Source organism: Neolamprologus multifasciatus, chromosome 8, assembly GCF_963576455.1.
Source record: "Neolamprologus multifasciatus chromosome 8, fNeoMul1.2, whole genome shotgun sequence".
NCBI classification, from domain to species: Eukaryota; Metazoa; Chordata; class Actinopteri; order Cichliformes; family Cichlidae; genus Neolamprologus; species Neolamprologus multifasciatus.
In genome coordinates, this window is record NC_140446.1 from 13724460 (window position 1) to 13739708 (window position 15249).

At 41.1% G+C, this 15249-nt stretch overlaps 2 protein-coding genes across 6 annotated transcripts in view; one reads left to right on the forward strand and one right to left on the reverse strand.

The window, feature by feature from the left end:
- LOC146512674 (uncharacterized) overlaps positions 1-8028 on the reverse strand; it is a 28958-nt gene extending 20930 nt beyond the window's left edge. The window contains exons 1-11 of one of the 5 annotated variants that reach the window (XM_085170217.1): positions 7778-8028; positions 6398-6486; positions 6217-6270; positions 6054-6134; positions 5884-5972; positions 5758-5794; positions 5535-5659; positions 2701-5265; positions 2450-2526; positions 988-1123; positions 530-587 (exon numbers count right to left, since the gene is read on the reverse strand). In XM_085170217.1, the coding sequence (XP_085026343.1) occupies positions 530-587; positions 988-1123; positions 2450-2526; positions 2701-5265; positions 5535-5659; positions 5758-5794; positions 5884-5972; positions 6054-6134; positions 6217-6270; positions 6398-6471 (3296 nt within the window). In that variant the 5' untranslated portion in view covers positions 6472-6486; positions 7778-8028. The remainder of the gene's footprint in view (positions 1-529; positions 588-987; positions 1124-2449; positions 2527-2700; positions 5266-5534; positions 5660-5757; positions 5795-5883; positions 5973-6053; positions 6135-6216; positions 6271-6397; positions 6487-7777) is intronic. The other 4 variants (XM_085170215.1, XM_085170214.1, XM_085170213.1 and 1 more) reach the window with 4 other exon arrangements.
- Positions 8029-9979: 1951 nt separating this feature from the next.
- On the forward strand, positions 9980-15128 carry becn1 (beclin 1, autophagy related). Its single transcript, XM_085170221.1, has 12 exons — positions 9980-10106; positions 10369-10501; positions 10585-10649; positions 11245-11303; positions 11391-11481; positions 11655-11791; positions 11886-12080; positions 12168-12314; positions 12470-12619; positions 13567-13627; positions 13721-13863; positions 14409-15128. Exons 2-12 carry the CDS (start codon positions 10375-10377, stop codon positions 14575-14577), a joined length of 1344 nt encoding a protein of 447 aa, XP_085026347.1. The 5' UTR covers positions 9980-10106; positions 10369-10374; the 3' UTR covers positions 14578-15128.
- Positions 15129-15249: the final 121 nt, after the last annotated feature.

Here is a 15249-nt window from a genome sequence, read left to right on the forward strand (position 1 = left end):
AGGTACTTACACTCACACAAACGACTGGTATAAAATCAGACCGTCTAAAGCCTCGGCTGTTTTTAATTACCAGGTGAATACAACGGATTAAGAAACCAGGAACTCAGGAAAACAAACAGTTAACATGTGGAACTGGTTTCTAACTTTCTAAGAGTCATTTAGCTGTGATATTATCTGTTCCTCTAATCATTTCCTGTATTTCCTGTAAAGACGGACTTAATGTCTTTCAGCTTTCATGAGGTCATGGTGGACAGGGGTTAAAATAGTGTTTATTTGCGGTTTTTGCATCATGTCTATTGTTTCAAGGAATAAGTTTAAGGTTTTTTTTTTCCATAGGTAAAAGAAACTGAGCAAAATAAATCAGAAACACTGACTTTTTCAATGCTATTGTGACTTATCTTACAACCTTTTGCCGATCTGTTTGTTTAGATCAAGAAGATGTTGTGAGGAAGGAGTAAAACTGATTGTGGGTATAGATATTTCTATGCAGCAGCACTGAGCAAGTCTATTTTTACAATCCTTTACTTGCCTGTCTGCGGCGTGCCCTGCGTCCTGGTCACGAGGAAGCTCTCTGTGAGCGTCTGGGCCTGCAAGCACAATATTTATATTACATTTTATGACTTTCAATACTTCAAAAGACAGAAAAAAGACTTTGTTTCGGGCATACTTAAGATTTTTGTGTTCATTCGGTTTCAATTTATCTACAGAATATTTCCTTTACAAATTGTCCAGCATGTTTTGGCCAATAAACGTCAGACAAATTGTGATAAATGCCCATCTTCATCTTACCAAACCTCAAATATATTTAGTTTACTACCAGGGGAAACTCACTCAGTCTTCATATGTATTTGCCTTTTGAGAGTCTGGAATTAATCAGTTTTGGATAGTTTTCCTTCAGATGCTGTAAACACATAATTATCTACTCATCTTTTTTGTGAACTAATCTTTTCATCTCTGAAAATAAGCAGATGCTTATTATCTTCTTACCCATGTCTCTGGTGCTCTGATGGGTTTGTGGGGGGATTTCTTTGGAAGGACTGCTCTCTTTCTCCTGAAGCACCTCTGAGACCAGGGCCATCAGCTTCTCTAGCCTCACCAGCTCCTTCTGCATTTCTATCTTTTGCTAAAAAAGAAAAAAAAAAAAAGGGGGGGGGGGGGGGGGAGATAAAGCATATCAGCTCATAATTACAATTAAGTGACGCACAGAGGGGTAATAAGAAGAAAACAGAAATCTGCAATGCAGCATTTTACTGCATGAAATAAAGGGACACGTGCTGGCGGCATATTTGACGTATTGCACTGATGCATGAAAATAAGTGACAACTGTCACTCAGTGACGAGGGACCCACGCGCAGTCATTCACATCAATTAAAGGGCATTGGTGGCTTTTGAGCCAGTGACCATCTATTGATGACTGTCAAATGTTTTCATGAAAGAGCTCAAAAAGCAAAAGCGAAAGCAGGTGATGAAAGCTTTCACCACCAGGCCCCGTTTCCAACAGCGTCACTACGCTGTGCTTTTGTTATTTTAATTTCCTCCTGTGAGTTTACACAGCAAGTGCATTGATTATGTAAAAAAAAGACGCACTGCTAAACAACAGAAAAGCTCTGTGTTCTCTGATGTGCGTAATCCTGAGTCCCCCGCCCCTTCTAAACCCCAGGGCGTCAAACTTGAACTCCCCAGTCAAATCCAGTCGACAGATAGAAGTGAGAGCGCTGGAAGATGGATGGGGTAGAAAACAAGAATCATCTTCCAGGCGGCATTTCCTCTAACGTAAATGAAATGCAATTTAGAAAGCTGCTGAGGGGGACATTTTTCACTGAGCGAGGTAGTCTGTCATCCAGGCGGCTGACACTTCGGTGCGGGGAAAATGTGGTGGCTGCCCTCTATGGGACGTAACGTGATGGTGCATCGCTGAAAGCACAACGAAGCCAGGTAAATGCTGAGCAAGCGGAAGAGATTAAAGTGTTTAAAATAATGTCAGATCTCACTTTGATGAGAATCACAAGTTTCATATACTTTTCTTTTTAACATCTGACACATTCATGCAGATATATATGAAACCAGTGAAAGGAATGCAATGTAAATGTTGTATATGTACCTCAGGCAAAGAGTTGACGCGATCGGTTTGGTTTTCGTGTTTGTTTAGTTGTTAGTCAAAAAAAATGAACTGACTGGCAAGAAATTTCTACCAGAGGTGGAGCGTGGCTCAACTTAGAAGTCAACGTGTAGAGCTGATGTGGATCCAGATCTACATCTCCACTTTTTGGGAGGACTTTCTTTTAATTTCCATTGTGACACACAGCAAAACTGCTTTTTTAGCCAGATCTTCACAAAGTGTTTTTGATGTCTTAAACAAGAAGAAACCATCAGAACATAATCGAGATCCAGATCTCCTTCGTGCATGCTGTGGAGAGAATTTTAAGATATTCTGGCCCTGCTCGTTTACCTGTGTAACAAGGACTTCGCTTGAAAACTGTGACGATTCTATGGTAACACTGGTGTCATTTACTGGAACGTCACCTGCTGGGAGAGAATAGGAGCTTTTTCACATCTTATAATGGAAAGATGTTTAACTTCTTGAAGCAGGAAACCACACAGCAAGCACGCACACATGTGCATTGGCTTAAAGGATACTTTGATACAAACATAAAAAATAAAACTTCAAAAAACTATTTCAGTTAAAGAGATTTGTCTTACATTCTTCTGGCGTGCCGAACAAGTCCACAGATGCTTGACTGGAATCAACGCAGTCGGGGCTGGGGCATGCAGGTGGTAACCGATCTGCTGCATCAGCTGTTCCCTCGCATCTGTCGTCTTCACCGGAGTCGCTCCGATTCTGATTCCGAGCAGAGGGACGAGCTGATGTTCCAAAGATTTGTGTCAGAGTGGGTAATTCTTCTTTGGATCCACTGCTATCGGACTCGGATGAAGGCTCCAGTCTCTGAGCCTTTCTCTTCCTCCTCGGCTTCCTATTGATGGAAGAGTTGATGCTGACCTTTCCACTATCTTTGCTGTTAATCTCTGCTTTGTGGATAGTTTGGACCGGTGATGCGATAAGGTCATCAGGGGTAAAAGAAGACTCTGGAACTGCCCTATGTTCAGCTGTGTTGACGGAGGAACACTTTAAAGTGGCAGGTGCGTCATCTTTTATCCCCTTCACATCCTCACAGTCAGCCCGACTCTCTGTGTTTTGAGAGGCTTCCTTTAGCTCGTCACGTTCAACAGCTGTGAAGCGGAGACCAGAATCTACGACCTGAGGGACCACAGAAAGAGGAGGACTTTCTGCATCATGTTTTGACTCTTTGTTAGGACTCAGTCCACTGCTAGGACTCAGTCCACTGCTAGGACTACTCCTGAAGCGACCTGAACAGTTTTGTTCAGAGATCAAGGCTTCCACTGCTGCCGGATCCCGTTTCTCAGAAACAGTTATTCTCGGCTGGACCGGTGAGTTGGAAGGAGAGATGAAATCATAAGAGGACTTACCGGAGTGTCCTAAAGGCTTTTCTGCAGATTCAACACCAGAACAACCTTCATGTTTCTTCTCTGGTTCTTTGATGGCGTCTTTGTCTGAAGCGCGGCTGCTTTTCACGTCTGGACTTCCAAGATAGAAAGATTTCCTTTTAGTTGCTTTGAAGCTCTTGAGAAGTTGCTCCGTGTCGAGCTCACTGTCGTTCCTGTCCTCCTCGTTTTCTGTTTCGGTACATTTAGTTTTACAAACCGAGGCCTGTGACTGAATCCTGTTTTGATTGTCACTTTCAAGCGTTGGCCCTACCACTAGCTGAGCAGAGCCTGAGGCAGCATTTAACTCTTTAACAGCTTCTGTTGGCCTCAGATTCGATGTTCTCTCAGCAGACTCTATGTTTTCAATCTCTCCTATGTCTTCATTATAAACACATCCATTTTTTTTAGCTGACTTTACCACCTTATTTACATCATTAAGCGCTTCGCCATTAACATGTTCCGGCTGCTTTGCCACACTGCTGTTTCCTTCAGTTGCCTTAGCTTTCTCGCTCGCCTGCTTGTGACCCTCCTGGACTTCCTCAGCAAACAGCTGAAGTCTTCTGCTTCTCCTACTGCTCTTAATGACAGGAGTTACTTGGTCCTCGCTGCTAGGGTAATTCTCAATTTGAACCTGAACTTCTTCTGCTCTCTTTCTAATAACAGGGCTGGTTTCTCCATTTTGAACTCCAACGAGGACGAGGGGTTTCGGCGCTCTGGAGGGCTTGCCTTTTTCGGATCTTGTGTTTTTACCTTTCCTTTTGTCAGTTTTCTTTTGCTCACCACGCTCTGATTTTGCCCGAGCTTGCTCTTGTAAGTCGCTGTCTACCTGTTGCAGAACGTTGCACGTCCTTTTCCTCGTCTTCCTCCCCAGTTGTTGTTCTACATTATCAGGCACAACACTGGAAACGTCATCTCTGCCTCTGTTTTGGTGACTTTCTGGAAAGTCGTTGAACTCGTCCACATGCATGCCTGTATCAATTTCTGTCCCGATCTCCATCTGTTCTGCTGATTTACAAATGCCACTGCCATCATTTATTTGTTCTGTCATTTGCTGCTCATCTTCCACGTTACTTTCGTTTATTTTTGCAAAAGAAGCAAAACCGTTTTCCTCTCTAACACTGGAAGCATCTTCACTCTTCAATATTTCTTCCGCTATCGATGGCTCTGTAAAAACTTTAAGCGGAGGAGAGACGTTCCTGTTCACTCTTCGTCTGTAGACAGCCCCAAACACCTGCTCTTCGAGGGCTTTGGCCCGCTCTTCTTTCTTCGGATTCAGTTCACTGTTGCATTGCCTGATATCGATTGTCGAAGCGGAGGAACAGCTGTCAGAGTCATCAGAGTTTTCATCTGGTTTTTCTAACTCAAGACTTCCTTCAGCTGGAACTTTCATGAGCCACTCTGCAACTTTCTCTAAACTTTTCTTACGCTTATGGTCAAGGATCTTGTCGGGCTCCACATCTTTTTTCTGCTTCTTCTTCAAAGACTTTCTTTGGGATTGGTCTTCGTTTTCATCTGGAATGAATGATGAATAAAGGGAGGCATTCTCCCGGCTCCTTTTGCCTCTATTCCTACGCATTTTTGAAGTATTCGCCACAACGTCTGACATTTCAGCTTTCACTGGTTCCCTGTTGTCTGTGGGGCTGGACATTTTCTTGTCAGAAGTTAGTGGAGCATCACCAAGCCCGCTATCCAGAGCTTCATTTTCTGTCGTCAAAGGAGCGGAATCTTCAAGCCCCATGAGTCTTGCAAATCCATTCCGGGCTGTTACAATAAAAAAATAGTATAAGAAAATCACTTACATTCGCAAGCTTTGATTAAGTCATATTCACTTCATCTCTTTACTTGACTCTGTCCTCTGTAAGGACTTTACACATATTTTTTTTTCCCCAACCCAAGGAAAAAGGTGGTAGAAATGCTGATATCACACTTTGGGCAGCAAATATACACCTTAGTAGTGTATATTACACCAAAGCACTGGCAGTAATGTGAATAATATGACAATTGATTTGAGGATTTGAGGAAGATTTCACCTGCAATAGTTGAGGAGTGGGATTCTGGAAGATCACCAAAGAGTGCATTTTGTTCATTGTCAATGTCAGTGCCACATGCATCTCCAGATGTCAGAGCTCCTTTAGTAGTTTCTGCACCTGTGACACTGGATAGAAGAAAATACGCAACGCTGTATCTGAGCAGACTGAGTCAATAAATGAGCGTTACTGTGAAAAATAAATCTTAATTTCTTAATGTTCCTACCCTGCACATCGCCCTTGCTGGGATGTTCCAGTGAAGTCTGAAAATGTATAGATGTAATGTTAACAGGTGACATAATGCAAGCCAATTCCATAACATCATTTTATAAAGTCTGTGATATAACCTTACAGTTTGTGCCAGTGTCATGCTCATATGCTTGGATCATGTCCTGCAAACCAGCGACAAGCTTCTGAAACCCAGGGCTCTCCTGTAAGCTCCTGTAAGCAGAAAAACAATTACAAGGAGCTTTCACGTATTATAATACATGTTAAACCATCTTCATATGTATTTTTTCTAACCTTTTGGTGACTGTGCTTTTACACACGGGACAGTTGGCTTTGTTTTGTTTGGATTTGTCCAAAAGTTTCATCATGCAAAATCTGGTAGAAAAAGAGAGCTAAAGTCATAAGCATGAAGCCTGTGCATATTTAACAGAAGCTTTTCAGTTAAGAAGACACTTACTTGCAGAATTGATGGTCACACTTAGTAGATACCGGAGCAGTCATTAAATCCAAGCTATAGACAAAAGAACACCTAAGTGAAAAAACAATCTAAATCTTGTAAAAAATAAATAAATACTACAAAAGAAGAAGAATGATTTTATATATTATTAACACAGGCTCTTATTCTAAATAATGCTCACCAAATGGGACACTGCAGAGTCTCCCAAAGTGCCGAAATCCCTTTCTTGACATCTGAGACGTTTGGGGTTTTCATGGTGATTCTAAAAGACTAAGAGATAAAAATCTGTGTACACATTACTGTGATCAGCATCTATAACACATTAATATCAAGGTCAGATGTATCTATCCCTGTGTCAGAGAGGCATTCTCATGCAGGGTATACCCTGCTGCTCGCCCTGTGGCAGCTGGGATGGGCCCCAGCCCCCGCCGCGAATGGATGGATGGCACATTTAATCATGTGTTTACCATAAATGTTTCTCTGTAGCTCTGCAATGTCTTCATACAATAAAAAGCAAAACACAACTAAAAAAAACTAAAAATAAAATACAAATGAACACAAACACAATTATTAACTGCAGGGCTGTGAAAATTTAAAGATTTCAACCTCACTTGTAAATGACCTGAGATCAGTAGGCAGCTTGTTCCAAGAAGAGGAAAACAGTAACTGAATGCACCTTCAGCACACTTAGATCTAATTCTGGGAACAATTAAAAGATATGCCCCTGTTTACCTGAGCAAGTCAGAGATGTACTGGGAGGTAATGCTGTTTTCAACTGGGAGCCAATGAAGTGGCTTCAGTACTGGGGTAGCACGTTCAAGCTTCTATGTATGTGCAAGGAATTTGTCTGAGTGAATGAGATGAAGTCCAAAGAGTTCTGCTGATGACTCGGATGGTCCTGCAAATTAAAAATCCAACCTGCTTGGCATGAATGCATGGAGCCTACCTTTACAACCTATTGTTGACTGAATGTTTAACTATTCATTGCGTGTACTTTGCTCACTGTACACACAGCATGCACTGTTAGCTTGGCAGATATCTGGACAATAGGAGGATAGATTCGGTTATGTTGCAGAAAAACATGTTGTCTGAGACGCGATGATTTATTTGTACTGGGCTCAGTGGAAACCGCACAACTATTTTCTTATTAATTGAATAAGTTATTATATAAATGGCACAACTGCTTCAATTATACACAAAAAGTAGTCTGCCTGCTGAAATTACTACTTCAGCTGGTACTAAAGCATCATTACGTTGAAAACAGCGACCACGCAATGAAGCGGCATTGTGAAGTCAGTCAAAAGCCACTTATTACATATATTGGCAGCTTTATAAAACACCGTTTAATGTTCGTACACGGTCGATTAAAGTAGTTAAATCTCAACATCAGGCTGGCTAGCTGCCTCTGTTTTGGGGGCGTAACTTACATAAGTAGCTCTGTTCTGAAACTTCTGAGACTCGGACAATCGACGAAAACACCCCGACAGACTAACATCTGATAAGAAGAAACAGATCGCGCACGTAAATAACTGTACATATTCATAAACATTCCTAAAACTACCTCTTTTCTTTCAGTTTGGAGCCTCCAACATGAGAATCACCCGCTTCAGTTTTCCCGCAACTACCGTCTTCTTCTGCTTTGATTGAAAGGATGTTTTGCATTTAATGTAACAGCGCCCCCTATTTGACTGGAGAGTAAACCACACAAACACACACACACGCACGCACACAGCTGTGTTTCACAGTTTTCCAGACTCCTGGACTGTTGGGACAGTATTCAAGGCAAATGAATGTGGTCACTAAGGAAGGAAAGAGGCCTTATAACGGTTGGCTAGACAAAGAGCTGGAAAGGATGTGCAGCAGGTTAAGTGATTGAAGATAGAGATGGACATGTGCTAACCAGTGAAGAGAGTGTGCTGAGAAGATGGAAGGTGTACTTTGAGGAGATGAAAAGAGAAGAGAAAGAAAAAGAAAAAGGAGGATAGGTCAAGGACAGTTAATGAATCATGAAGAGAAGGATTAGTAAGTAGAAGTAAGGGCTGCATGATGAGTAGAAAGGCATTTGTCCTGATGTCATAGCTGTAGAAGTATGGAGCTATCTAAGAGAATGGGAAGTGCCTGGAGTTATGTACTAATCCCAATTTTCAAGAACAAGAATGGTGTGCAGAGTTGTAGCTGATGATCCATACACTGAAGCTCTGGGAAAGAGTTGTCGAAGCTAAGTTAAGAGGACAGCTGACGATCAGTGAGCAGCGGTATGGCTTCATGCTGAGAAAGAGCACTACAGATGCAATGTTTATTTTGAGAGTATTGATGGACAAGTACCTAAAGGTCAGAAGGAGCTGCGCTGAGGATTTGTGTACCTAAAGAAGGCATATGATAGTTTGCCGAATAAAAAACTGATACTGCATGAGGAAGCCGGGAGTAGCTGAGAAGTATGTGTGTGTGATGCAGGACATGTATGAGGACAGCGAGACAGTGATGAAGAGTGACAGATGGATTCAAGATGGGGGATCACATGACATTGTGATCTGTATTGAGAGCAGGGAGCAGGTGAAAGAGAGTCTAGAGAGGACAATGTATGCTCTGGACAGATGTTGGATGAAAATTAGAGAATGCTAGGGACAGGATGAGGAATCAGGAGTCAGATTATGTACTGTGGCCAAAAGACGTTTCCATTGAAAAACAATGTGTTTGTAACTTGCATGCTTTGGCTTTGAAAAACAGACTCTTAAATGCTATATAATATATTGTTGTGTAAAAGAGGGGTAGACGACAATCAGTTAAATTACCTGAGCAGAATTGTTTCTCAGCAGGTGGCTAAAAGCAGCAGCTTTTTATCCCTCATTTATTTACTTTCACTGGGTGATATAATCTGATTTGCTGTATTTTCTATTTACCAGTATTGACATGTACATTTTTAGTAATGCTAAAAGCACATGTTATAAATAACAGTTGACAGTGTTAATAAAATTACCATGCACACGCAAAGCAAATAAAGTAGATTTGCTTTGGTGTATCTATATAACCTTGATGAAAAAATGGTTACAGCGTGGGTCTGTCTCCTTTTACCTGCATTTATAGGATCCCATTTTTTTTGGCAGCAGGCAGTGATCAAATCAAATATTTGCAGTGGCAATGAAATGTCTTAATCAGATATTAGTTTGTGACCACAAAGCATCAGATTGAGCTGTAATAAAACTGCAATATAAGAATGATATATTCTATAGAGAATTATATAATTTTATATTAGTTATTAACTATCTTTGGAGTAAACCTTTCAGTAACAGGCTCCTGCATCCACGGTGTGTAAAGGTCTTTCCTCCAAGCCACCGTTAGACCACATGTATACTTACATATGTTAATACACACATACACACATTGGGGACTGATGAATAAATGTGCACTGGTATCCAGTCAGTAATATTCAACTCTCCTCTCTCTCTCTCTCTCTCTCTCTCTCTCTCTCTATGTGTGTGTATGTCTTTGTGGTTAAAATTGTACTTCTGTTTTGTGTACATTTTTCTGTTGTTGTGTAGTATTCTTGGGATTGCTCAAGCTGCATCTATCTATTATCATTTTTTTTTATCAATCTATATCTATTTATTCTACGCTGTCCAGCAATAAATGCGGAATAATAAACAATAAAACATTACAGCTGTAATAATGTGAATATAGCAACGACGGGACTGATAAAGTATATCTTAATATTAATACGTTTACTAATGATAAATCACAGTAACACAAGGGCTCTTGCTTTTTCACGTGACTAACTTTTAACATGACGTCAAAACCGCCGTAAACAACAATAAGGAAGTGGAGGCGGGATGGAGTCCCTTTAGGACGCAGCATTAGGATTATAATGCTGTAGCGTTTAATTATCACACACAGTGAGTCTCTTTTGTGTTTTTACACCCTGGCTGTATGCTACACAAAAGCTACCTGCCAAACTTATGGTTTGGCTGTACCCAACCTGCTGTTAGCAAGTGTTTAGCCAAACAGCTAACTAGCTAGCAAGTAAGCGGTGACTAGACAAGTGTTTATGCGCTGCTTTTAACCTTCATCACTAGTCGAAGCGTTCCTACATGGGGAGATAGTCGTTAATTTAAAATGAAACGTGGTTTTACTTATTAACTTGTTTTTTGTTTTTAGCCAGCGATGGAGGGCTCCAAAACGTCGAGCACGACCATGCAGGTGAGCTTTGTGTGTCAGCGCTGCTCCCAGCCGCTGAAACTGGACACATCCTTCAATGTTCTCGATCGGGTCACCATCCAGGAGCTTATTGGTATGTTTAACCGCCGTATTTGATGTTGAACCTGCTCCATTTGTCGCCGTATGTATGACCTCTTTCCTCCTCTTACTCGTCAGCTCCAATAGTCTCAGTGACCCCCAGCAAACAGTCTGACAACAGCGGAGTGGAGACGGCACCAGAGGTAGGTTAATGCCGAGCTGGAAACTGCTCTTTGTAATACATTATTAAAAAGAAAAAGTAAAGGATTTTTAATCAAAGTATAATCAAAGCCAATGAAACTTCAGACTTTCTGATCTTCGTCAGGCATTCATTGGAGCAGATGGGGACTATATAAACTGAGTACCATTAAGAGTTGCTGCAAATAAATTTAAGCAAAATGGACTAGCTCATGCTACTTTTTTCAGTTTGATTTTCATGTGTTTTTGAAATCAGGTTTTCCTCTTTTTTTGCGCAGTGTATAAAGGCTGTATTAGCTCTCTGTCTCTCCTGGAATAACTTATAAATAGACTTGAGAGTCTCATAGCTGTTTACTGTGTGTAGAGGATGTACTACTGAATAGTGTGATTGCTTTTAGTGTTGTGTTGTCTCATTTGTATTCCCTCAGTTACAGATACAGATGTATCTGGTGGTGCTGTTTGTTATAACAGTATTAAGTGCTATTCTGGCCCTGTCACTCTTGGTTTTCAAAGACGAAAAACAAATAATTATTTCAGTTTTATGTGAAAATATGCTGTTGGAAAATGTGTTTGACTCTTAGACTTGGAATCTTTTCACAGGAAACGTTTGTTGAAAACAAGCAGGATGGAGTTTCGAGAAAATATATCCCTCCTGCACGGTGAGCACCCAACTCTTTTTTTTTTTACTTGCATGTCTAACAAAGCTAACAGAATTGCTTAATCATGAATGGCATGCTTTTCCTCAGAATGATGTCAACAGAGAGCGCCAACAGCTTCACACTCATTGGAGATGCATCTGATGGCGGAACCATGGAAAACCTTAGTCGTAGACTGAAGGTGATACTTTTACCGTCGGAGAGTAAACACATTTAGGTTCAGTTATGTCAGTCTACTTGAAAACATCCCCACAGCGTGTGGGTGCTGAGATTTATGTTCATGCATTGATTTCACGGTGTATTATCTGTGTGACAAAACCAAATAAGCTTTGCCTCTGATCATATCCCACCAAGGTAACCAGTGACCTGTTCGACATCATGTCGGGCCAGACAGATGTGGACCATCCACTGTGCGAGGAATGTACCGACACTCTGCTGGACCACCTAGACACGCAGCTCAACATCACAGAGAACGAATGCCAGAATTACAAGTGAGCACAAGAATGAGGATCCAGCCTAAGCAGCTGCCCAGTACTGAGAACCACTTAAAGTGCTGATTCCAAATGTTTGTGAATGTATTTCTAGGCAGTGTCTGGAGCTGCTATCGCACCTGCAGGTGGAGGATGAGGAGACCCTGTTGGCAGAGCTACAGCAGCTCAAAGAGGATGAGGAAAAACTGGTTCAGGAGCTGGAGGCTGTGGAGGAGCAGAGGGCTACTGTGGCCCAGGACCTGGCCCAGAGCAGGATCCAAGCTCAGCAGCTCGACACAGAGGAGCTACAGTGAGTGAGCTAGCAGTGGTGTAGACAGGTGATGGGTGAATTTTAAATGATACAGCACCTAACTCCTCTGTCTTCCCCTTTCTAAAGATACCAGAAGGAGTACAGCGAGTTTAAACGGCAGCAGCTAGAGCTGGATGATGAGCTCAAGAGTGTTGATAACCAGATGCGCTACTGCCAGATTCAGCTAGACCGCCTGAAAAAGACCAACGTTTTCAATGCTACATTTCACATCTGGTACACACACACAAACACACGGTGGCAAACGCATTGTTGTGTATGCTAAGAAATTATTTAGGTCCTTAAATCAATGTTGACTTTCAAATCTTTAACACAGACTATGAGACGAGCCTATTGGCTGAGAATCCAACTCGTTTCTCCTCTTTTTCCAGGCACAGCGGCCAGTTTGGTACCATCAACAACTTCCGCCTGGGCCGACTCCCCAGCGTCCCGGTGGAGTGGAACGAGATCAACGCAGCCTGGGGACAGACGGTGCTTCTGCTGCACGCTCTTGCCAACAAAATGGGGCTGCGCTTTCAGAGGTACACGCTTAATTTAACTTGCTTTCTTCACCATTTTCTGTTGAGCTTAAAACACACTCGCCAGCCCCTTTATTAGGTACACATTGTCAGTATAATGTTGGACCCTCTTTTTTGTGCCATAGATTCAACAAGGCACTGGTAACATTCATTGGCTAGTTTGGTCCATATTGACATGATAGCGTCACATGGTTGCTGTTGCTTGTCGGCTACATGATGGAAGACTTCTTGGATGATCTTGGATTATGATCTGGTGACTGTGGAGGCCATTTGTGTACAGTGAACCCATTGATATGTTTAAGATTATTTGAGGTTTTCACATGGAGCTTTATGCTGATGGAAGCAGCTGTCAGTAACTGTGGATATAGTCAGCAACAGTGGACTGTTGAAAAGGATATACCAAACTCCTCAAGGACAGTGCTGCAGCAGCTTGAGAGGGAGATGGAGAGATGGGATGAATTTTTAATTTTGTCTTTTTAAAAGCAACCATAGACATGGTGGTCTGGGAAAAATCTCAGTAGATCAGCAGTTTCTAAAATAGTCAGACTAGGCTGTCTGGCACCAAGAAGCACATCATGTTTAAAGTCTCTTAAATCACTTTTCTTTCTAATTCTGATGCTCAGCGAGAACTTCATCAGGGTTTCTTTACCATGTCTACAAGCCTACATAGCTTTATTACATCACTTACTTGGTTTCTTACAGATTTGCATTCTCTCAATAATGTTTGCAAATCGTGTTTTAGTTGACAAGATTGAATTATTCGCTATTATTTTGTCCTGGAATGATAATTTTCCTGTAATTTGCTGTGCTCATTGTCTGTTTAAATGTCTTAGTTCTGTAACCTTAATGAATCCCAGCCTCGAATCACTAAAATTTAGTGCGGTTTCCAGTTAATCTTCTGTTAGTCTGAAGTGCAATAAACTAGCTCAAACCCTTTATTGTCCCCTCAGATATCGTCTTGTCCCATATGGAAACCACTCATACTTGGAGTCACTGACAGACAAGTCAAAGGTAGTTAATTCTTACACCCGGCTCTCCTGTGCTTATTTAAACAGTTGTCCAGGTTCTTATTCTGCCATTTTTTGTCTACCATTGTGTTTTCAGGAGCTCCCACTGTACTGCTCAGGTGGACTGAGGTTCTTCTGGGACAATAAGTTCGATCATGCCATGGTGGCCTTCCTGGACTGTGTCCAACAGTTCAAAGAGGAGGTGGAAAAAGGAGACACTGGCTTCTGCCTCCCCTACAGGTCAGATATCAGCATTATGTGTGTATTGTACATTTCTGTGTGCTCATTGTGTAGCACACCTGTGGGCCATTTAAAATGAATTTATAAATATACATGTAGTTTGAATGTAGATTCTGGTCCAATGTCAGCCCTATTCTACACAAGTGAATCTTTATTATTAGCATCTGAGTCAAATAAGCAAGTTTAGGCAAGCTTTGACCCCACACTTGGACCCAACGTGAAAATCTACACTTTAGTTGTTCCCTGCTAGCACGTCAAGTTTGGAATATCCCAAATCATATTAATTCTTTAACAGACTGATCCTTCATAAACTTAAACTCTGTACTGTGAATACAGACATGTGGCCTTTGGTTCAATGTAAGCAAATCAGGAAAACTTTGGATACTCCAGTGTAATAAGCATTTCAGCCTCTGTGAACATATTAAATTTGTGACTCAGGAATCTTACATTTTCCAGGTTTTTGATTTAAGTTCAGATTCCGTGTTATATTTATAAACTTAGAAACTAGTCTGACTTTAACTTTTTTTTTCTCCCTCATACCTCAGAATGGATGTGGAGAAGGGCAAGATCGAAGATACGGGTGGCAGCGGAGGCTCCTACTCCATCAAAACTCAGTTTAACTCTGAGGAGCAGTGGACGAAAGCGCTCAAGTTTATGTTAACCAATCTGAAGTGGGGACTGGCTTGGGTTACCTCACAGTTCTACAGCAGATAAAGCAGCTGGACAGTGTCAATATTTGATAAGTCACATTCTCATCTGTTGAAGGAATATCATGCAATATATATTTGGATACTTTAGCCAAAGGAAAAGAATGGTTAAGTCTGCACTATACAGCAAAAAGCTTTGAGTGATATCGAGCCCTTTTTTTTTTACAAGTTACAGAAAATCCATTAAAGTCTATTTTGCTGCAACAGGGAGATTTAAATTTGTTGGTTCACTAAAAAAAAAAGTTGTAGATATCCCCCTCAAATTAAGCAGGATGTTGTTTCATTTAGTTCTTGCCTGCTTTATTAATACTAGGATATGCTTTCAATATTTCCAAGTTTGATGTATTGTCCACTTCCTGTTGTCCCTCACCTTTTAAAATCTAAAGGCTATGTGTGATAGTTGGAGTAGATTTTAGTATTCAACAAGTCAGTATTTCATTAACATTGAATGCAATTACCAGATTTATCATACATGTAACTGCTGGAGGTGCACTGATGCTTCAGCCTTGTGTTCATACTCTGTACCAAATGTTTAATAAAACTCTGTTTGGAAGAAAATATGAGGTTTTTTTTTCTTTTTTTTTTTTTAAGATTGCATATATTAAATCACATTGATGTTTGAACTTAATATAAAAAAGATTGCACAATTTCCCAAAATGAAGCGAGACACCACACAGTT

What these genes read in the sequence shown, in the direction of transcription:
- becn1 (XM_085170221.1), top strand. Translation starts at nt 10,375, where the DNA reads ATGGAGGGCTCCAAAACGTCGAGCACGACCATGCAGGTGAGCTTTGTG. An exon ending in CTCGACACAGAGGAGCTACA is followed by an intron (nt 12,081 to 12,167) that starts GTGAGTGAGCTA and finishes CCCTTTCTAAAG; the next exon opens with ATACCAGAAGGAGTACAGCG. An exon ending in ATGGGGCTGCGCTTTCAGAG is followed by an intron (nt 12,620 to 13,566) that starts GTACACGCTTAA and finishes TTGTCCCCTCAG; the next exon opens with ATATCGTCTTGTCCCATATG.